The sequence below is a fragment of the Sycon ciliatum genome, chromosome 11 (assembly GCF_964019385.1).
Source record: "Sycon ciliatum chromosome 11, ocSycCili1.1, whole genome shotgun sequence".
NCBI lineage: Eukaryota > Metazoa > Porifera > Calcarea > Leucosolenida > Sycettidae > Sycon > Sycon ciliatum.
In genome coordinates, this window is record NC_088653.1 from 22060335 (window position 1) to 22084069 (window position 23735).

General features: G+C 46.5%; 3 protein-coding genes and 3 long non-coding RNA genes across 6 annotated transcripts; 4 read left to right on the plus strand and 2 right to left on the minus strand.

Annotated features, from left to right (window-relative positions):
* Positions 1-23735, plus strand: part of LOC135827546 (uncharacterized) — a 138668-nt gene that overhangs the window by 72479 nt on the left and 42454 nt on the right.
* LOC135827317 (uncharacterized) lies at positions 3882-10339 on the plus strand. Of its 2 annotated transcripts, none has more exons than XR_010555387.1 (6): positions 3882-4150; positions 6000-6157; positions 7065-7140; positions 7604-7767; positions 8112-8165; positions 10270-10339. It is a non-coding gene; the product is annotated as an uncharacterized LOC135827317 (long non-coding RNA). The 2 variants fall into 2 exon arrangements; XR_010555386.1 differs by having other exon boundaries at positions 3883-4150; positions 9713-10339.
* Positions 11529-13780, plus strand: LOC135827391 (uncharacterized). The gene is made up of 2 exons (XR_010555429.1): positions 11529-12107; positions 13063-13780. It is a non-coding gene; the product is annotated as an uncharacterized LOC135827391 (long non-coding RNA).
* Positions 12879-14384, minus strand: LOC135827390 (uncharacterized). The gene is made up of 2 exons (XR_010555428.1): positions 13857-14384; positions 12879-13262 (listed from the first exon to the last, which is right to left on the minus strand). It is a non-coding gene; the product is annotated as an uncharacterized LOC135827390 (long non-coding RNA).
* LOC135827371 (cytochrome P450 4F6-like) lies at positions 16278-18891 on the plus strand. The gene has a single exon (XM_065339876.1). It carries the CDS (start codon positions 16467-16469, stop codon positions 17982-17984), a length of 1518 nt encoding a protein of 505 aa, XP_065195948.1. The 5' UTR covers positions 16278-16466; the 3' UTR covers positions 17985-18891.
* LOC135827372 (uncharacterized) lies at positions 18796-23120 on the minus strand (the record flags this gene model as incomplete). Its single annotated transcript, XM_065339878.1, is given in 6 exon segments — positions 18796-19449; positions 20335-20403; positions 20649-20737; positions 21575-21716; positions 21969-22064; positions 22948-23120. Coding segments are annotated over 6 exon segments (633 nt in total). The 3' UTR covers positions 18796-19269.

Genomic DNA, 23735 nt, shown 5'->3' on the forward strand with positions numbered 1-23735 from the left:
CACACACACACACACAAAATCGATACAGAAAATAGAATCCTCACCTAGGCGAAGAACTTGCTGAAGTAGAAAATCCAGGTCTTGTACATGTGGTTGTCATGGTCACGTATCAACACAACAACTTCAGTTGGAAACACCTGCATGGCAACAATATCACCATGGCAACATGACTTTGACAAGCTGTGAATCGAGTTGTGGCCGAGTGCCTTTTCCAGCACACGGCAGACAAGTAGTGTGATACATATGAAAGCTGAACAGTACAGTCATGCGTTGAGAAAATGATTTCAATCAATTTTGACATTCTAGATGTATACGTGCACTTGTGAAAAGGCTGGCTGAGATTCTCATAGTAACAGGTGTGTGCACTTGAACACTTTGAGCTGGTTTAAAAAATGAAAAAAAACAATTTCGGTGTCAGCAACCTGCCAGGTTTCAGGTGTAATGTAGAATTAGGTGACAGTGTACCCTTCTCATACAGTGTGTACTCTAGAGAATGTTTAGGTGTAATCTAAATTTAGGTGCCTGGTTTTCTGTACGGGAAATTACCGAAATTCAATTACACTGAAAATAAGATGTTATCTACTGTAACTTGGAGTCACTTTGCTGCTGGAGCGAATGAGGATGACTGGAGAGGGCATGTGGTAAGGACCTGTGACTTTGCCTACGTATCCCCAACTGATGATGAAGATCACATATAAATCTGTACATGCATAATAATTATTTATGGTATCTGATTGTTGTATGACTGTTGCATGATGCATGCCAGGCCAGACCAAGAGTGATGAGCACATTGAGAGAAGTGACCACACTCCCCCATCATGTACCCTGCTGATGATCACTCCACAATACACAGTCAATACAGACTGTTTCTGTACTGATCAGTAACCATGGGAACAGCTGTACAACTCCCTGCTACCTACACAGTCAGTAGAGAGTTGTAGCAACTCGTAAACGAGTACTCGAGTCCGTGGTCAACTCGAGTGCCTGGCTATAGCAACTCGTAAACGAGTACTCGAGTCCGTGATGAACTCGAGTGCCTGGCTATAGCAACTCGTAAACGAGTACTCGAGTCCGTGATCAACTCGAGTGCCTGGCTATAGCAACTCGTAAACGAGTACTCTAGTCCGTGGTCAACTCGAGTGCCTGGCTATAGCAACTCGTCAACGAGTACTCGAGTCCGTGATCAACTCGGGTGGCCTGGCTATAGCAACTCGTCAACGAGTACGAGTCCGGATCCGTGGTCAACTTGGGTGCCTGGTTTGAGTCTCGTTTCGCACCGCAATCCGAGCTCGTTCTGTACGAATCAGACCAGTTATTCGTTATGGCATACAATTCCTTTCCCTTTTTGATTTTATTTCAATAAGCGAGGGAGAGCGCAGTGCGAAGATTTTACTTCAAAAAAAAGTTTGATTTCACAAGAGGGTACTGTAAGTCAACTAATTAATTTGCTGGAGATTTAATTTCGCTGATTTTCGCCGCTGGGTACCAACCGGCCAAAGTAGGCCTTGACGGATTATGCTAGCATAATTTTTCGCATAATTCCTACCAAAATCGAATAATCGCATAATTCGAGGCAAATGCATACGAATCGCATAAAATTGGAATAATCCGCCTGTTCGCATCAAATTCCATACAGTTGTACATGTTCTACAAGTACAAGTACAAGTAGATGCACTAGGAAGTTGTGGGTTTACGACTCCCTTGGTAACATGTCCAGTCCACTACAATCAGTGATGGTCGTAGCTAGGTCGGACGGTGCGTTGACCCGTTGAACTTTTGCTATTACAGTACAACGCCCTCTACAAAAAAAATCCCCTGTTATTTTGCACAGAACCATTATCATTAGCAGCATATGTGAGCATAATGCCGGCATAATATGCTAACTTTTAGCATAAAAATAGCATAATTCTGCAATTTTTTCAGCAATGCGAAAAGCATAATTTCACGAAAATATTAGCATAATCCGTCAAGGCCTAGGCCAAAGTAAATCGCCGGACAAAGTTTGTCATAGAGGCAAATGATGCATGGATGCATGTGAGAGCACAAACTACTGATCGATTTCTTTTTTGAAAAACCCTCAGCCAAAAGTTTCATTTGGAGATCGGCCAAAGTTTCTCACAGGCCAAATTTTGTTGATCTACAGTAGCTCCAACTTGAAGTTGAAATCCTTACTGTCGTTTTCTTTTGCTGGTGGATGATTTCTAGGCTCGTGTCCATCTTCTGACGTACAGTGAGAAGATCATTAATGAGGAGGAAATAGTCTTGTTTTCTTATGCACTGGATGGGGAAAACCCCTGGTGGACAAGCTCAGCCACGACTAATTCCATTTCCTCTATGCTCGTACAACACGCTCTGTTACAAGATCAGAACTCCTGCTGCTGCTATGCATTTTTAGCACACACAGTTACTGTTCAAGTAAAGTGTTAGCGCATATCGACTGTAAACTAGTGATGTCCATTCATATACACAGTTCTTTCTTGTATGAGAGGTGAACGCATTGCTAACACTAAGCACACTGGACAGGTTAAGATACACGGTATTTCTGATGTGATGTCAAAATAATTATTTAGTTTCAGATCGCGTTATTTGACTCGCGTGTCAAAAAACAACCCCCAAGTGACCTGCAGCTCACGTCCAACTTTGGACTTTTACGCCAAATTTGAGGAGAAATTGGGCGTCACACGTGGGAAATAACATGCATGTTTTAAAAGCTCTCTAACGATATCCATTAGTAATGGATAATAACTTGCGCGCGCTCGTCATTCACGAGTTGCTAAAACTCCCTGACAGTCAGTACTGACTGTCTGACTCTACCCGAGAGTCGGAATATTACGACTCCATGGACATCACTAGCACTACGGGAATAATGTACATGTTTAGTCTGGTGCAGCAGTAGTACAATCAAAAACAACGCAACATCTACAAAGTCCGAGGATAGTTCTGAGCTAAAACACGTACCGTCACCTCCTCGCGAACACCGACCACCCAGGATTCGTACAATCATCTGTCATGCAGGCAAAGTAAAAATACTTGTAGCGTCTCCTTGCACGACGTTGTTGCCTGGTGCTCCTCGCAACTTGGACGCAAGCCTGTCCGTGACCCATGGCGTCCGGCGAGCAGAAGTTGCCAGCTTCTGTCCGAACTGCCCGTGATTTGCTGGCTAAGGCAGTTGAGAAGGCTGGTATTCAGATTAGCGGTGGCCTTGCCAGCGATGCCAAAATCCCATTGAAAGACATTTTTGTCAACTTGACGTTGCTGACAAAGGACGAACTTTCTAAGCTTTTCAGTAACGAGTCATCGTCCTTTCGTCTGGTTCTGAACGAGCACGCCAGCTGGAATTGTTCTGCGAGGCTCAGCCGCGAAGGGTCGCTACGGCCGAGCATGGCATTGAACTGGAGGATATTTTCTCCGCTACCAGCGAGCGGTCTTGCAATCAGGGGGCCGCGCCACGCCGGGCTGTGCCCATGAGGTAGCGGATTCTGGTTTACTGGCCCGTGCCAAAGACCCCGTGGAAGTTGACGGGGCCCGTCTTCCCCCAGATGAAACAGATGAAACAAGATGAAACGAGATGAAACGAGATGAAACAAGATGAAACGAGATGAAACGCCAATGTACGGCGCAGATGGGGCCGAGATGAACGAAAAGAAACAAAATGAAACAAAGATGAAACAAGATGAAACAAGATGAAACCAAATGAAACTCGAAGTACGGGCGTAGATAGGCGCGAATGAAACAAGATGAAACAAGATGAACAATGTACGGGCGGAGATGGGCCGCGCGCAGTGCACCCGGCGTGACGTGCACGAGCGAAAAGAACTGAATTAATCCAATCATTGAAATAATTTTGTTTGCAGAGGCAATTGGCGCAAGGGAGGTATAGGAATTTGATGGCTTGCGCGTGACAGCACGAGCCGAATTTATTGCCCGTGGAAGTACCCACGATAGGAATACACTGTTGGGAACATGGTGGCGCCGCTGACGGTACCTATGTAAGTGGAATTACTTTATTGGAAGTACCCACGACGGGGAAAATAGTCTCTCTAGTATTGTCGGTGAATGGTGATGGTGGTGGTGGCGATGGCTACTTTCCTCTGCTCAGAGAGAACCCCTGCATGTCCTTCGTCGTGATGCGAAAGAGCAGTGGATGCAGGTAAAGGCCGTGTCAGAGAATTTCGCCTAGTGCTGTGGCCAGGGTGAAAATAAATTAGGGCTGAAACGATCATTCAATAACTCCAAGCGATCAACCAATCTCTTTAGCGATGAATATCATTGTAACATAGAAAAATGTGGGCACAAGTTATGCAATCGAGTCCACCAACTAAACCAGATTTCGAATAGTCAGACGTGCACAATCTAGCACAAAACTGACAAGGAGTATGAGTACTGAGACATTGAGATCAATTATAATTGTTGGTTCATAATTATAGATTCTTTCCGGCTGTAGTCGTGCACCTCGAACACAAGACTATGAAGAAATTCCATGATGCCTTTGCTACATTAGCTGTGGCCACCAGTCAAACACTCTAAATATACCCAGGCTACCGCTCAGTGTTTGGTATTCTGTAAACATTTCAGGCAATTGTGTTGACACCTGTAGACATCTGACTGGTCTAAAGCCTAGTTCACATTCGACGTAACACTGACGGTACAGGACGTAAGGGCCTGTCGGGACGGCTGGGGTGAGCTGTAAAATCTTTTACGATTCGTACGACACGACATGCTGCAGTCGTTGCGATGTTCTCCAGCGAACGGCGCGAGTCATAAGGCACAGTCCGTGACGGGGTGACTTTCGGACCTAATTTCTTGTTTTTCGGGACTTCTTTTCAATTATTTCTCCTTGAATGAAGCGAAATCAAATTCACAATACCAGTTTTTCATGGAGACAAAGAAGTAGCCCTGAAAGTTGTGCCATTCGAATAGTAGCCCTAGGAAATGATAAAACAGTTCATCTGTCATTCTCCTAAACTATCCCTAAATACCATAAGTGACATGAGATCTTATCTTGCTAAAATTCAACTCAAGTCGTGTTAGCCATTCTGCGAGTTATCATGGGAAGCGCAGTGTTCGAAATCCTAAAAATTTCCCAGTACGAATCGGGAGTGGATGGCGCACGACGCCGCCTCCTGTTCTCACTCAAAATGCAGCCGTTTTGTACGCTTGCGTCTCCGTCTATGCCCGTCTACGGTATGAAAAGTTGAACTGATCCAACACTTCCCGTCGCTTCCCGATCCGTACGGTAGTATGGTTGCGTTCCCGTTCCTGGTGTTCACATTGGACGCCGTCAGACCGTCCTGTCGCTTCCCATCGATCCTTACGCCGCGTCCCGTCGAATTTGAACTAGGCTTTATCAATATGAACTAGAGGAGTTCATGTTGTTGTTTCTAGAACGAAGAATCAGGCTTGTCGTCACCCTTTGGCTTGAAGCTCTTATCACCAACTTCCGCAACGAATCAATCGAAAAGATACCGTCTTGACTCCCGATCTCTTTCATAGCCACGCATCAATATTACTGCGCTTGAAAGTACACGATTGCACTCGTATCCACAATTGGATGGAGTGCAAGGGCTAGAATACTGCCACTGGTATGCATGCATAAAAAATCGTTTGCATTCGCTTTGAACCCTAACGATTATCGATTGCGCTCTTAAAACGATCGGTTTGCGAGTTATCTGTATACTTGTTTCAGCCCTAAATGCATTGCCCTCGTAGAGGACAGGGATGAGCAGTGATATGAGCAGGGATGTGAGTACTGATGTGCCTTTCGTCCTCATATTTTACAGAGAAGACGTCTGCCCCCAATAATAAAATTAATGTAGTAATGATAATGTGTTGCCCTTTCATCTTCTCAGGAGCCCTATGCCTTTGCCTCTTCTCCCCTGGACTGAATGGACTGGACGCTCTGTCCAGTAGTGTCCAGTAAATGATTTGTAGTGTAAGTTAGGGTGCACTCTCTCTTGAGGATTTGCCCACCTTGATGATTGTGCTCTTCGTGTTATTAGAAAATGTCTCTACCTGCCAGGATGGTATAAGAGCACGAACTGAATCACCTGTTGGTGCAGAAGGCTTGGAGGACTGCTTTTGAAACAGTTGTTCAAATTTCCTGCACCTCTTCGTAGCCGTTGTCTGATTGCTGCATTCTGGGGAGACTGAAGTTAAGGTTAGTGAAGCTGCACAGTCCCCGTGGAAATGTTTATGCTGCAACTATTTACTGCTGACATGTATTTATGTATTTCAGGAATCTCCAGAGCGTGAAGGCTTGCTGCAAGCTCCGTCCCTTCAATGTCGTGATACATCCGTAGATCAGTCGTGTGCCTGTCCTGTGCTTTTATGAGCATGCTCCTTTGCACATGCCTTTGTCCTGTGCATGCGTGGGCGTGGGCGCGCGTGTGTGTGTGTGTGTGTGTGTACGCCAACGACACCGTCCGTGCACATGTGCATGGACGTGAGTTTGTGCGTTTGCCTTTGTTATATGCATACAGTATTATCAATTTATCGTGCCTATACAAGCCTTGCCAGTGTCTCGATAGGAGAAGCAGATACATTATTACACCACTTGGGTTTTGACCTTCTTTGGCCGGGGCGAATGTCGAAGGAAAGACTCCCTCTTGGCCAAGGTGTTGGCGACAGTTGAGAGTTGTCCTCTATTTTGCAGCGGGGGACAGCATGGCATATTTGGTGCCGGAAAGAGTGCAGTTGCACTTTTCATGTTACTGTAAAATTTGCTAGGTCAATCCCTTGAAGCTGGAGACTGCTGATACTGCTGCTCAAACGGCTGCTGCTGTTACTCTCTGCTGCTACCATGGTCGTTGCTTTGTATCAATGGCGAAAATTCTCAGATGAGCTTTGGGTCCGGGCACTAGAACCCTGCTGCTGCCTCTGCAGCAGTTGTAGAAAGTTTTATAATACCAGTGTCGATGGTGAACTTCTGCTCTTTTTTTTATCCCAGACACTTTGTGCTCAAGAGACTGTTAGGTCTTTGTGGTGTTGTCGTTGCTGTTTGGTTATACTAGTTGGCGTCTGTTTGGAAATATATTGTACTTTTCTGTGTGTTCATGTGAACGTAGAAGCCCTCACCGAAACCAACACTACGTTGCTGTGTTGTTTTCTTCCAAGGTCGGGCACAGTAAAGGAGACGACTCTGTGAGTATATTCGCAGATGAACTTTGGGTTAATAGAATGCAGGTGCTGCTGCTCTTGTGCCGGGCTGTTGGTGTCAATGATGGGGTGGATCATGCTTTCTCTTTATATACCTTTTGTATATTTGTGTGTAATTAGGAGCACATACCAACACGTAATCTTTCTAAAGCCTAGTTCTCTTTCGACGCAACGCTGACGGTACGGGACGTAAGGGCCTGTGACGGCTGGGGTGAGCTGTAAAATCTTGTACAATTCGTACGACACGACATGCTCCAGTCTTTGCGATGTTCAACAGCGAATGGTGCGAGTCATAAGGCACAGTCCGTGACGGGGTGACCGTCCCGGCGTTTCCCGTCGATCCTTATGTCGCGTCCCGTTGCGCCCCGTCGAATGTGTGTGAACTGGGCTTAACAATGGCATGGAGACAGTTTCAATTGCAGTTTAATGTTACTGCACTGCACTGCAGGTATCAAGGCACTACCCAGAGGGAGGATGTTGGCCTTCTCCTGATGGGAAAATGTCTTCTTTCTCATGGCGTGGCCAGGACTGCACTGACCCTACCATCCACTCTACCTCTCCGGAAAGGGACTTGACAACCAGTCAAGATGGATGTGCAGAGATATACCAGCGGTAAGTCACATGCTTAGGATATCCACTTGATGAAGGAAGGACAGGTGCTCAACTACTACACCAAAATGTGAGCATAAGGAGATGGGCTGATGGGTCATGGGTGGGTGACAGGTCTTTGCCCGGTTGCTGGAGTATAACAACCTGGGTCTTTGATTGGTTTAGAAGCGGTCCGCTCTATTTGGGGTGCCATCCTCAATTAGACGGGCAGTGAAGATCTTGCAGGATCAATCGCACATGTAGAATATGGACATGTGGATGCGGGCAGCAGATCTGTAATTTCCAGTATCAAAGTTCAGTTGTATTTGTTTTTCTTTATTTTCTATTTGCGATGTTGTTCACTGCAGCTTCTAGCATTAACTGCCAATTTGCACTGACGCAGCAAGACTCCCAACAGTCAAGTATGTTTCATTGCATGCACTAGGATTACAGTAGAATGCCGATTATCCGAATGTCAACTGTCCAAACGGTCAATTATCCGAAATTCCTGTTTGCACTGAATTCAATTCAATAAGTCGACTTATACCGGTAAAATATGGTAACAGCGGGACTGTAGGGTGTGGCATTTCCATGATACAGTGGAAAATTTCACGATTTTTGGTGCAAACATAGCTCGGACGCTGCTCGATTGGATATACAATGCAGGTTCTTGGAACCACGGACACGACTCTTCGATTCAAGGATCACAACACTTCGGGATCTGAACGTTTTAGGTCCGGGAGCTGTTCGCGGTTTTGTCGCTTGTCACGGTTGTGGACTCATCGTTGTAGCATAAATGAGGCTGGACTATTCCAAGCGGAAAACTAAAATATTTCTTTCTCAAAGCACAATCACCGGCCCGGAGGAGCACACCTTCTCTAACTACATACCGGGTGCAGTACATGACACGTCCGTGTATTGACTAGTCTCTTGTACATTTAGATCTACCACACGACTCGCGTAGCGCTAGCACAGCAGTGCGGGTGTAGTCATGTACTACTACTACTACAGTACTGCCGGGCGCCGATGAACGGACCGCCGATGAACGGCCAGGCTATGATTTCGCTATTTTTTAAGAACGGTCTAAGTAGAAACGTAATGTACAATATGAATATGATGTACACTCAGACGTATAACTCTGCTTAAATGTACATGTAAGACTGTACCATCGAATATGAACGAAACTGCTGTGTTCGCCAAAATAAGAACGGGCTAGGCTAGAACCCTGACCCCGTTCTTCGGTGCGCGGCAGTACTGTAGTGTAGTGTTCCGTATGTTTGTTGACTATGGCATGCACGCAGAAGCCAGCGGATGTAAAAAGTCCAACTCGGAAACGGCTAAAAACGGGGTATCCTCAAATTTTGCCGAGCTGAAAATCACAGGGTACGTAGGGCTTGTAACAGTGAGTCGAATGCTCTTGGTCCGAAGAAGCTGCGACAGATGGTTCTCAAATCGAACGCGTTTCGAATATTGGCCATTTTGCACACAAATAGATGGTGTGGCTACCTGGCTGCACACTGTGACCTTATCACCTGGATCAGGTAGACTGCGTGCTCGCTTTCGCTCATTTTCGATTGGGCGTATCTGACGAACCATGGACCGCAGCCTCCTCGGAAAAGAACATTCGACTCAGCGCCCCAAACTCTACGGGTCCTGAAATTGAAAAATTCAGCAGACTTCCCCTCTAATACGTAAGGCAGAACTCATTACAGTCCTTGATTAGAAGTTGACATATTCTTGTACGAATCCGGTGGCAGCCACAACAATGTATTTTGTGAAAAATGTATGCAAGCCTTTTAAAAAGCATCTCCCACCAGGCATTCGATCGAATTTTTCATGGCGTGGAGATTTGTTACGGCGTGAACCGATGCTTGGCGTGTAGAATTTGCTTTTTGATGTGTTCTTTGGAAGATGCAGTCTTAAAAATGGTGTGGATGTCTTTGTTTCTGTCCTTCTGCTGTCCTCGTAGAAAGAATAATATAGACGTGCAGAAAATGTAGGAGAGCGATGACATCAGAAGGACACTCTCAGGTTCAGGGTACCTGTACTGCCCCAATAAATTGGGTCAGATCCCAAAACGAGGTTGGCCGAAGCAAAAAAAATAGAAGAGCCTGCCTTGAATTGAATATGAGGAAGAAGAAGAAGACAAAGAAAGAAAAAGAATAGGAATTTGCTTGTGTAAACTTTGTTTCCTCTGTCTAGGCTGCCATCGCATTATAGCAGCCAACAGTGTGTGTGTGTGTGTGTGTGTGTGTGTGTGCGTGCGCGCGCGCGCGTGCGTGCGTGCGTGCGTGTGCGTGCGCGTGCGTATGTGTGCATATGTGTGCATATGTGTGCATATGTGTGCATATGTGTGTGTGTGTTTGCGTCTGTGTGCACACGCTTGTGTGTGTGTGTGTTTGCATGTGTGTATATTCTGCTAATCTTGACTTAAATTTCCACATCTGGGCATATTGTGTTCTGCATGTGAATTTATCTTCATTAACTTGTGCACTACGTTCCTTTCTTCACGTTACGGCACTTTAGTATCGTTTTACTTGAACATCATACTCTCGCCCAACTTTGTTTCACCAACAAAGGTTTATTCTCCAAAGTATTTCTAATTGATTGTGTATGTGTTTCATACTACTGTCAGGGGCGTCGGAAGGTATTTTAGTGTGGTACGGTCAGCCATCTGAAGTACAATTGACTCGTGGGGGAGTGGTGGCTGAGCCGAAATTTTTTGAATTTTAGATCCCAGATCAGTGTATTTTGTTGACTCACGGGTATCTGGGGCAAAAAGTGGTACGGTCAATACCGTAGTGACCGTACCGTGTGCAACGCCCCTGACTGTTGGAATCCACCAGCTGTGTTTCCTTGAGGGGCGTATCCTTACCTGGGATGTGTTTTCTCATTCCCGGCAGCAGAAAGAGCTCTACAATATGTATATAATTTAAGAATAGAATTTGATGTACAGGAGAGTGCCAATTATCCCCACCCCTCGGGACGCGGGCTGTCTCCAGAGGGTTCAGATGAGAAGAATGTTCGGATAAAAGAGCAGTCACACATCTATCTAAATCATGCATATTCCAGCATGTTTTCATCATTTTCGTTCTCTTCAGCAGTGAAACAGGAACTAGGTGCACTCATGCTCCTCTAAATTAATGACACTATTATTACACATTTTGACTCAAACCTGTTTTAATACATCTTGTGAATCGCTTCAATGGTGCCCCGAGCGACGAAAATCACTAACTTTGAAACTCATCTTCTACCCCTCAAGCAATTATTTTGGATAATTAATCATTTGGATAGTTGACATTAGGATAATCGGCACATTGTGTGTGATGGGGGGGGGGGGGGGAGGAAGAGGAGGAGGCTGCGAGAGGCCGTGGTGGACGTGTACCGGCTTGTGCACAGCCTGGAAATAGCCTCACTTTAGATGTATGCACATTCAAACGGTGGATGCTTCCCGCCATCCTTTTCCCCCTCTTTTTCCTTTTCCCGCCATTCTTTACCCCCTCTTTTTCAATTTCCCGCTCTTCTTTTCCCCCTCTTTTTCCCCCTTTTTCTCCCCTTTTCCCCCTTTTCTGCGAGAAGATTAGCCCCCTCCTTGCGCAAATACTACGTGTAGATCTACTAGTCTACAGAATGTACCATGATTACTAGTACTACTCTACACTCTACAGACTGACGTCAGTAGTTACTAGTTAGGCTGCACTTTTACCATACTTACTGTATCGACAAGAAAAGTCCGACTTGAACCGTCACAATAAGTAACAGTTAAAGGGAAACTGAACGCCAAAAATAAGTATGGCTTATCCGAAGGAGAATTGGGCACTGATTCCGATGAGCTATGTCTCGAGCCGATCAGAGAAGAGGAACCGTGTCAAATTTCATAAATAACACCTTCCATATTTGGAAATTGGGCTTGATGACGTGCGTACTGCTTAGCTGTCACCATGCTGTGCATGCTCAGCAGTGTAATTGAATGGAAGAAAACAATTACTTTGGTGTTTTGCAGCTCTGGTTCGTTCCCTGACGGTAACCAAATCTAGATGTAGGAATCTGTTGAGCAGGAGAGTGACACATGTCTTCCCGAGGGCTGTCCAGGCTGCAGTGGTGATGAAGAAGACACGATCATCACCCCGAGATCCATTGTAGCGAATTGGAAAACTCATGGTGAATTTGCTTCCACTCCAAGGCAATGTCGAGGTATGAAGGGTGCTTGTAATGCCTTCCAAAGTGAAGAGGAGATGAACATGGCTTTGCATAGCTGTTGTTCTACGCCAACTTACCTACTCTTGCTGGTACCGTAGTGGCATATTGCAAATTTCGTGGACGAACAACTCTAGTCACTAGTGGCTAGTGAGCAACACTAACAGGTGAGATTTTTCAATTTGACAAACATTGTTTTTGTTTGAGAACTGACAGTGGCAGTCATTTGACTCAGTAGGTGTCTTTGCTGCTTCTTTCCCTTCATTGGTAGGGTTGTGCTTGAATAGTACAAGTGCTTGAAGTAAAATAAAATAAATAGAACATAAATCTAATCAAGCATCAGTACATGTATTGCGAATTTCAATTTCAAAGCACATGAAATCACAATGATCACAAAGTTTATGGAATCAGGAGAACACCCAGTGTTCAATGAACACATACACACATGCTGTATTGCGCACACACATGTACACATGTGCGTGCACCCCCACCCCATCCCACAGACACACGCATACAGCGCACACATCCATGCACGTGTGCGTGTACCCCCCCCCCCCCCCCCCCACACACACACACTCTTACCCATACACCAGTGTCTGCTCTAGGATTGTAGTACAGCCGGGTACACGTGTACCTGGCGCAACCTTTTCAATCGGGTCGCAGCCGGGTACACATGTATTCGACGAGCGCCTCTGCATGATCTGTCACACATACAAGCCATGTAGTCAGTCCTTTCAAAGTTCGAACGTGTAGTGTAGCAATTGGGTCACAGATGGCCCGGTACTATATTTTCAACCGGGTCCAAGTGCCGCCCAACCGGGTCGATTACCCGGCTCTGGAGCAGACACTGATACACATGTGCGTGTACCCCCCCCCCCACAGGCACGTGTGCACAGACGGATACACAAACACACACGCACGAACACACACACACAAGATACGTGTAAGTGTACATGGTCTTCCTGGTGCAGATGCTGGGCCAGCACAATGGAAAATACCTCCATCAAGATGCTTGATCAAGTGTTGTGATAATGGCACTGTTTGTTTGTTTTTACAAAGAAGTGTGGGAAGGATTACAATGCGTTATAATTTCATAATTGTTCTTTGCCTTGTACTGTGCAGACCAGAATGCTTCGCTATCAACTCCTGGCTTTCCATCGGCATGGTGTTCAGCTGCAGCGGCATCTGGTCCGGGGAGTTGCTGGATGGCTGCACTGACACAGGATGGGTTTGCGTTGGCAATGCGATACGGCAGTCATCCCACATCATGAGCTACATGTTTATGTAATTTATATTGTCGCTCGTCCAGCAACGTCAAGGCTCTGCATGTAAACACAGGAGAACACCATAATACTACTGAGGGGATAATATTACAATTTTGGATTATCAATTTCGTGACATTTATGAGCAAGTTCCTGTTTAAACCATGCTGTGATATTGATTGCTATCTGCTCACAAAGTACCTTGTATTGTAACAATACTCTGCCTAATCACCACCCTCCGCCAATTATTAGATTCACACAATATTCACAACGTATGCAACACGATGCTGTCTATTGACACTACTTCGAACTGAAATGCTCACTACTCTTCTCCCGTTTTCATCTCCCTCTACCTTATGAATACTCTACATTACTGGTTTCGTTTCTACCCTTTCCATTGCTACCAGCTCCCAGTCTTTTTCAATGCACAGCACCACCTTGAATTTTTTTGTGATTTGATGTACACATACTTTGAAGTTGAAATTCGAATTACATGATCAGATTTTTGTTCCACATTTTCTATTTATTTTTACTTCAAGCACAACCCTACCGACGAAGGGAAAGAAGCAGCAGAGAGACACCTACTGAGTCTAATGACTGCCACTGTCAGTTCTCAAACCAAAAAACAATGTTTGTCAAATTGAAAATTCTCACCTGTTAGTGTTGCTCACTAGCCAATAGTGACTAGAGTTGTTCGTCCACGAAATTTGCAATATGCCACTACGGTACCAGCAAGAGTAGGTAAGTTGGCATAGAACAACAGCTATGCAAAGTCATGTTCATCTCCTCTTCACTTTGGAAGGCAGTACAAGCATCCTTCATACCTCGACATTGCCTTGGAGTGGAAGCAAATTCACCATGAGTTTTCCAATTCGCTACAATGGATCTCGGGGTGATGATCGTGTCTTCTTCATCACCACTGCAGCCTGGACAGCCCTCGGGAAGACATGTGTCACTCTCCTGCTCAACAGATTCCTACATCTAGATTTGGTTACCGTCAGGGAACGAACCAGAGCTGCAAAACACCAAAGTAATTGTTTTCTTCCATTCAATTACACTGCTGAGCATGCACAGCATGGTGACAGCTAAGCAGTACGCACGTCATCAAGCCCAATTTCCAAATATGGAAGGTGTTATTTATGAAATTTGACACGGTTCCTCTTCTCTGATCGGCTCGAGACATAGCTCATCGGAATCAGTGCCCAATTCTCCTTCGGATAAGCCATACTTATTTTTGGCGTTCAGTTTCCCTTTAATAGTTCGTAGAGTACGGGTGCGGCGCTTCTGAAGTAACTCTGTCCTGATGCGGCATAATGTTTCACTGCACAGACTCTGTTGTTGAGCGTTGTCGAGTGTTGACACTCCGGCTCCTTGGCTTCGGCTTCGTCCACGGCAGAAGAGTGGCGCATACGGACTATTCATGACTGTAGTAGTAGTACATGGACTGACGTGATGGAGCTTGCTGTAGATCTAGAATCCACACGTCGCAGCACCAATACTCCTTAGGGGGCCATCGCAAAAGACTTTTAAAGGGGAAGTATACCCTAAAATCAAATTTTCACCAGTTGTAGTCTTCGGGGTGCTGAGTCGAATGGTCTTGGTCCGAGGAAGCTGCGACGCTCCCTTCCTACTTGAATCCCAATCGAACTCGCGCACTTCCACCGAAACTGGGTGACTGCGCCCTACTAGATGGGGATTTGTATGCAAAATGTCACTAAAAGCGCCATTTCGTTCTTATAAAAGCACGGATGACCGCGATTGGCCCATATGTTGTAGTCTTTTGGACGCTGAGTCGACTGGTTTTGGTCCGAAAAGGCTGCGATGCAGCGTTCCTCCTTTATTCCCAATCGAACATGGTTGAACAAGCGGTCACGTGGTCCTGGGTGCCCAAATCACCTGGACACCGCGCCAGCAGGCGACAACTTTCACACCAAGGTTCAACTCGAGTGACAGGAGTGCACCCAAAAAAGGTCAAACAGGCTAGTAAGTTGTACCCTGCAGGCACGGTGACCAGGTGACTGGTGTACGCAGGAGCACGTGACCGCTTGTTCAACCATGTTCGATTGGGAATAAAGGAGGAACGCTGCATCGCAGCCTTTTCGGACCAAAACCAGTCGACTCAGCGTCCAAAAGACTACAACATATGGGCCAATCGCGGTCGTCCGTGCTTTTATAAGAACGAAATGGCGCTTTTAGTGACATTTTGCATACAAATCCTCATCTAGTAGGGCGCAGTCACCCAGTTTCGGTGGAAGTGCGCGAGTTCGATTGGGATTCAAGTAGGAAGGGAGCGTCTCAGCTTCCTCGGATCAAGACCATTCGACTCAGCACCCCGAAGACTACAACTGGTGAAAATTTGATTTTAGGGTATACTTCCCCTTTAAGTTCGCAGAAGCCCCTGGCCTGAAACGAAGAGAATACGTTTGGGGGGGGGGGGGGGGGGGAGGGAGTCGGTGTCGAAAATCGCAAACCGGGCTTCAATTCAAAAAAGTATTGACGACATGTAGGAGCTGATAATTAATATAGATTAGCATGCTCAAAGGATACAACTGCATAGCTCTAGCTGTTCTCGTTCTTAGATCACCCACTGCAAGGTGATATCATCGTTGCATTTATAAAGTGCTGTACATTGTTACACACTGATACAACAATGCTTGTGTAGTATTATTTATTATAATAATTATTATGTGTGAGCATCCAAGTGAAATAGTGAAGCCCATATTGTGACTGTCGTTTCGTTTGAGGGGGGAGGGGGGGGGGGGGGGGGGGGGTCAGGCCCGAAACTAACGGTCTTCGTTTCGGGGGCTTCTGCGAACTTTTGCGATGGTCCCTAAGAACATGTCATGTACATGTAGTTCGGAACGCGAGTTTCTCAAATCCGGACAATTATCATGATTTGGAATATGTTGTTGTATAATCATGTAAAACCTACTTCTCAAGCTGGACATCCTTGCTCTTGTAAGGTTATAGCTGCCCTGACTCTGATATGACTCCGTGACTGTCCTGTGGGACTGACGGGCGGTAGATCGAGACTACACGTAGACAGACTGACATGATAGAGATCTGTACTACAAGTAGGCACATAGCGACAGTTGAATCACATCCAGAATACTTGCAGGGGTGTGGTAGTTCTACTTAGTTCTAGCTTATCTCTCGAGTCTCGTTGTCTTTGAGAGCTTGCGACCATCCACCCTATTAGTCCTAGGATTACCATCATCTAGTTCTTGGAGCAGCAGACCTGTCGTGGGCACCGCTTCGTTCAAAATGTTGTTTACGACCATTCTGAGGATAGTGGCCATTGCCGTTTTCTCATTGCTGGTCGCGAAGGTACTTCATGTCCTCGCAACATGGTGGATGCACCGTCGCTACTTGATGCAGCGCGTGCGAATGCCGAGCAAGCCCCATTGGCTGCGTGGACATGCATTAGCCGAAGACCAACTGCCCTCATCCAGAGAAACCTTCATTGAGTTTTCTCGCAAACTGCCTCGAATGTTCTTGCAGCAAATGGGACCGGCATACATGTTCGTTGCCCTCAGTCATCCGGACACGATCAGTGAAGTAATGCGGACCAGTCCCGGAAAGAGTGAGTTCATAGCCAGGTTTATTCGAATTTGGCTGGGAAACAATCTAATTTACAGTAAGGGAAAGCGCTGGGAGCGTGACCATCGAATGTTGTCCGGCGTTTTCACTCCTGATATGCGACGGGAGTACGTTGGCGCATTCAAGGATGCAGCGAGTACCTTGCTGGGGTTGTGGGAAGGGCAGGTCGGGAGGAGGCTGGACGTGTCGCGGCATTTCCAACTGTTGACATTCGATATCATTCTACAGTGTGCAATGGGTGCAGTGACAAACTGCCAAGCGGACGGTGACCCGAACTCGCCCACAATTCGCTACAGTGCAGCACTGCAAGAGATTACGGACATTATTATGAACCGCTTCCGACAGCCGTGGTTCTACCCGGACATCGTTTTCCTCAACTCGCCGACCGGCAGACGTTTCCAAAAACTCCTCTCAGAGACGCATGCGTTCAGTGAGGAATTGATTCGTGAGCGACGTGCTCTCCTGCAGACCGATGCCGCAGATGACGACCAGGGCGGTCATCGCCATCGGGACATGCTCGACATCATGCTGACGGCGAGAGACGAGGATGGCATCGGACTCTCCGACACGGACATCCGAGAGCACGTCGAGACCTTTCTCTTCGCCGGCCATGACACAACGTCCTCCACTTTCCAGTGGATCGTGTGCTACCTGAGCCAGCACCAAGATGTCCAGGAGCGGTGTCGGCGGGAGGTGCAGGATGTCCTGGAGAGGTGCGGTGGTATGGAGAACTTTGCCCATGAGCACCTTGCTGAGCTGGAGTATGTGACATACACGATACAGGAGACGCTTCGTGTTGCATCGATTGTTCCTTTCGTCCTTCGGGTGTTGGGTAAAGAAACCACAGTCGACGGAAACTCATTCTTTGCCGATACTGCATTCCAACTAAGCATCATCGGTGTTCATCACAACGAAGAGATCTGGACTGATCCGCACAAGTTCAACCCGGACCGATTCTCGACGAACAAGGGTCGGCAAAGCCCATACGCCTTCATCCCGTTCAGCTGCGGTACCCGCGCATGCATCGGCAAGCACTTCGCCATGGACGAGATGAAGACCGTGTTGAGTATGATTCTCGCAAAGTTCCGTCTCCTGCCAGCTCCTGACCAGGACCAGCCAAAGTGGATGATGTCGATGGTTGTAAAGCCTGATCCAGCTGTGATTATGCTGGAGCAACTCTAAACACACAGTGTTAGTCAACACTGCATGCCCAGAAGAACAGGTGAACATGTTCCCACACCACGCATTTTATCAGTGACCAATGCAGCTATTGGCTGGAGATTTGATGCAATAGAATCGAGTAGAGTGTTGGCTCCATTTTTCATTTCACTTCTCTAGAACACTGATGAAGGCTGATGAGAGTCCGTTGTCCGGAAAGGAAGCAGGAGGGTGGTGAAACGTTTCTAGGCTATTTTTTCAGCGAATGCGGCCTGTACGCCTTTTCGTGATTTTTGTCAAGTGTGTGTGTGTGTGTGTGTGTGTGTGTGTGTGTGTGTGTGTGTGTGTGTGTGTGTGTGTGTGTGTGTGTGTGTGTGTGTGTGTGTGTGTGTAGCTATACAATCAGGGCAAATCCTCTCTTGATAAACATGCACTAAAACATACACTAGCAAGTTTCAATTACATAAAGATTTCCCCGGAGTGAATTAAAAAGTTCCTTTTTTTAAAGATACTATTCTATACATCTTCACAACACTCTCCAAACGGTCTCTGGGCTACACCAATCACTAAAAGAAAAAGAGATATTAAAATTATTTTTTATTATTCTAATTTATACTAACATCAAGTCTCCCAGTCTCCAATATTTGGACCTAGTTTTGACCCGATCTAGTTCCAGGATCGGAAAGAGAATGTTTCCAGTTAGACCAGTGCAGTTATTTTGATACCTTGAATCGTTAGATCCGCTATACCAGGATTTATGACTTGCGGGCTGCTCCCTAAACGTCCGAGCGCCCCCCCCCCCCCCCCCCTACGCACACACCTAAAACAGAATTGGTAAAGCTCAAAACTTTTTCTCCCTTTCTATTCAGTGTCACACACTAGTTACCATGACCAGCAAAGATCTTCTACGTCTCTTTAAAAAAATTCAAAAATCGATAAAAATAAGGAACAGCTTGCGTGTGTGGGTGCGTGCGCGTGTGTGTGTGTGTTTATGCATGCACGCGTGTGTTGTCGCAGCAAGGTATATAAGCAGTTATGCGCAATGTGCAGCGAATGAAAGCGTAAAAAATAGCCTTCAGCAGCATAGTGAACATACCGCACCCTGCATTGCTCTACACTGCTCTACATTGTTCTACACTGCTCTACATTGCTGGATTGACAGTGCTTGTCACCGTCCGTGTACCTGCACACGGCATGGTTAGAGGAAACAGGGTGTATGTACCAAGTAACGGAGTTCTGCTAACATTGCCTAGGCCGCTCTCAGCGCTCCGCCGGCGTGCATCGTCGGGTTTACTGAGAACGGTGGTGCTCAGGCTGCGTCCTCACTCTCGCTTGTCATCTCCATTGCCGCTGACATGTCCGCAGTCTTGCAGACATCCACAGTGATGAGCTGACGCTGGTGAAGTCGAAGGCGACCGTCCAGAATGTAGATTTGCTGGTCAAGCCGTTCGTTGGTTTTCGTCAGCGACTGTATTGCTTCTTCAGCAATCTGCACAGAAATAGGCAGTGGATTCAAATTTACAGCGCACACCCACACTCTGTCCGTGGCTGCACAAGCTTTTGCAATCCGCTCTCTGTGTGTACACGTGTGTGTGTGTGTGTGTGTGTGTGTGTGTGTGTGTGTGTGTGTGTGTGTGTCCCATATGGTGCAGTGGTATGTGCAGCGATTTCCAATCGATAGGTTGCGGGTTCGATTCCCGACGATTATGGTCACACACGTCTTTCTTCTCTTTCTCAGACTCTTCCTGACTTTTCTTTCATTCTCCTGGGTGGTTACCAACAGCCAGTGTATGCCGGAGTATGTGGTGTGGTGTGTGTGTAGAAAAAGAAAAAGAAGAAGAAAAAATGGAAAAATGAAAAATAGGGATTCACTGGCCAGAAAAAGTCACTTCAAACAGCTGTGTGGTGGATACCAGGCTAAAAATAGTGGCAGTCAATTCATCAGCCTTGCAAGCTGTTGAATGGTGTAATCCCGGCACAAGTTGCTATGTCTAACATAGCTGTTCGCTATCATCGCTCCCGCGATGGGCATGTCTGAGGTCTGAGGTGTGTGTGTGTGTGTGTGTGTATGCACTGTAATTTGCTCTGAGAAGGCTACGAAGGAGTTGCGCTTTACTTCTTTATACGAAGTCGAAGTTGCGACTCGTGAGTATCCACGTGTCCAGCGCTGCCCAACAAATCCGATCGTGTGAGTCAAGTTTGCACCCGGCACCAGTGCAAAACCCCAATGTTCACAGGTATGAGGCTGCAGAGCACCCGGCGAGGCATTGACTCCTCTCGATTGTATTTCACTAAGCAACACTGTACATCTGTGTCAGTACTAAGCCAGCAGCAGCGTGCACAATAGCTAGCACAGTGATTTGACCAAACTCACTCTTTCCTTGCCCTCAGCGGTCCGTTGTTGCCGCAGCAGTGTTGCCTTCATCTGGTCAATAGCAACATCCTGTCAGGAAGCAAGAGTGAGAAGGAAGGAGAAGGCAAGAAATTTAAAAGAAAGACGATGTGAGTGCAAGTGTATGGTGTGTTCACGAGAGTGTGTGCAGGTAAAGGTATAAGATACATCGAGCTGGAAGTAAACCATCACTGCACTCTCCTATGCCGTGTGAATTGGACTGCTAGCTTCATTCCCACATGTCCTCCGATGAGAACTGGTCGAAAAGCTTCTGGAAAATTCCAAAAAACTCTCACCTTCTGCGCAAGCTCCTTCTCCATGTCAGCTATCTTTCGGTGAAATGCATCGCGTTGATTGGTCAGCCACAGGCTTCCCTCCTTAGAAGCTACACAAGGAAACACGCCCATGCGCATGTACACACGCACGTACACATACATGCATTCATGCGAACACACATAGAAATTATGCATGGTCTTGAGAACATGCAGACCGAAGGTGAATCAGGTCCACTACCACCACGGAGAGGACAATTTCAAGTAATGGATCATGGTTGATTAATATGGTGGTAAAGACACACCTGGCAATATGGCGGTAAATACATGCATGGTCTTGAGAACATGCAGACCGAAGGTGAATCAGGTCCACTACCACCACGGAGAGGACGATTTCAAGACAGTAGTGTGAAGCAGCAGAGATCATTTACGGAATGGCTCAGACTGTGATATAATACACTTTCTGTGCACTGAGCAACCACAGCATGTCAGCCACTTTAAACCGGTGGCTATGACAATCCGTTAACCAATCCACCCTCAACAGAATGGAGCGATACTAGTGCACCCATACCTCGGTTCTCACACGACCCCGCAGTTACAGTCATTAAACCTGTGCTAGCTGCCGGGACTTACCCCTAAACCTGTGCTAGCTGCCGGGACTTACCCCTAAACCTGTGCTAGCTGCCGGGACTTACCCCTAAACCTGTGCTAGCTGCCGGGACTTACCCCTAAACCTGTGCTAGCTGCCGGGACTTACCCCTAAACCTGTGCTAGCTGCCGGGACCTTAATACCCCTAAACCTGTGCTAGCTGCCGGGACTTACCCCTAAACCTGTGCTAGCTGCCGGGACTTACCCCTAAACCTGTGCTAGCTGCCGGGACTTACCCCTAAACCTGTGCTAGCTGCTGGGACTTACCCCTAAACCTGTGCTACCTAATGGGGGAACTAACCATTGAACTCTCCAGTGACCAAGTCCAGCTGTTGTTGCAGCCTTGCCATGTGAATGTCTTTGTTGTAGGTGTTAAACTGCTGGTCCTGCAGCGACTGGGCTCTCATCGTAACATGGATTAGCTCTCGCCGTAGCTCATTCACCTGCCAAGCAGAGAAAGAGAGAGAGAGAGAGAGAGAGAGAGAGAGAGAGAGAGAAAGAGAGCTATCTTGAAACAGGTAGATACATACACGTAGAAAGAGATAGCCATAGCCCGAGTGAGCAAGCAGATGCATGTAGAGATAGAGGACTAGGAACACAGAACAGACACAGGATGAATGGGCAGAGCAACCGGCACAAACAAAAAGTCAAAAACTGCTTTGTTTAGCAATGTCAGTATCTGTCAGTCACCATACCTGCTGTTGAAGCTGACGGCCCTTGTCAACCAATGGCACGCTGTTCATGAGGTCCAGACGCATGGCAGAGTGCTCTGCTCGTAGCATTTGCAACTCCTGCAACAACAGCACAGACAACAATACATCCCTACCTTCTGAAGGGATGGCTGCAGGTGTTACGCTTCGAGCATGGTTAACACTAACAAACACGTACTCGTTGGCATCAATATGTCAACAGGTGCAATCTAGCAGTACATGTATATAATATAGAGCTTTTTCATGGTACTCCAAAGCGTTTTTGTCACCTGTTCACCACATAATACATACAGTCAACTTCGCTAATAACAACTGCGGATATAACGACAATTCGCGAATAACGACAGAATTTCCATGCCCAGAGCAAAGTCCCATCCAACTGTAATACACATAATGAGACTTCAGGTATAACGACACTTCGCGAATAAGGACACTTTTTTGATGCCCCGCCGAGTGTCGTGATAAGCGAAGTTGACTGTAGTACCGTTTTCTGCGGTGTCTATGATCTATGTGCAGCCACCTGTTCACCAGTACTCACTTTCTGTACCCATGCAAAACCTCTATTGTTTGATGTGCGTTGACCGCCAATTTACAGACTGTTCACTACAGTCATATAATAAGACATGTCATGCTACGGAGTAGCAAACTTAACGATTGTCCAAAATTCATAACACAAGTCATGCTAACGTGTAGCAAACTTAACGATTCTCCAAAATTCATAGGTAAACGAGAAGATACGTTAGCGGTCTTGTAGTCTTCAGGCATATCCACACATAACATATAGGAGGTATTCAAGCCTCAACAGAACGTATTACAATGAAGAAATGTCACAAGTTAAATTCCTACATCAACCTCCTCTCCCTAACAGCCTACTTTGACTAAGGATGACTGCAGATTATTCAACAGCAACAGGTGGGTCAGAATGGGGCCCATGGACAGGTTTGGCAGCCTAGATCTTACTCACATTCTGGAGGTTGACAGCTTCAGCAGTCAGCTGCGACACTTGACCTTGCTGAGCCATGCATTGCTCTCGAACTGACTGAGAATTACTCTCCAGTGTTCTGAAAACAATACAAAGGAAATTAATCGCAAAAGGTTGCTGACAAAGGGAACATTCAACAAGTTTGAGAACGAAAACTCGGAAAGGACAAAGTGCTACCATAGGGACCTCAGAGCATCAGAGAGTAAATATCCAGCTCCAGCCTATGCTGAGTGAGCCAGGCGAGACAGCCAAAAATTCTCGCTGTAATGGATCATGGTTGATTAATATGGTGGTAAAGACACACCTGGCAATATGGCGGTAAATACACGCCTGTCCACACATGCTCTCCAGGCTGCAAAGTTCTGGCACAGAGCTCTCCTTCTTACCACCACCATCAGTTCGCGCCTGGCGCCTAGTCGATGCATGGTTGGCGGTATCCGACATAGCAGGCTGCTACATCAGGTAGCGCATGGCACATAGAATATGACACAGCAACGGCATAGCTCCATTGTGACGTACGTTTCATCCCAGCTGGACTCATCAGGCAATCTTCTTCTTGGATGTCTTCATACGGAGCTTGACTCGGGAGAATGAAGTTGAAGACACCACTGCAGCTGTACTTATGGTTGATTAATATGGTGGTAAAATATGGTGTTACCACCATATTAATCAACAATAAGTACAGCTGCAGTGGTGTCTTCAACTTCATTCGTAATGGATCATGTGTGAGTCTAGTCCATGAGTGTTGGCAGCACTTTGATTGCCATCTT

Bases quoted from the DNA above. Each gene is read 5' to 3' on its own strand.
- LOC135827371 (XM_065339876.1), top strand. From the start codon at position 16,467: ATGTTGTTTACGACCATTCTGAGGATAGTGGCCATTGCCGTTTTCTCA.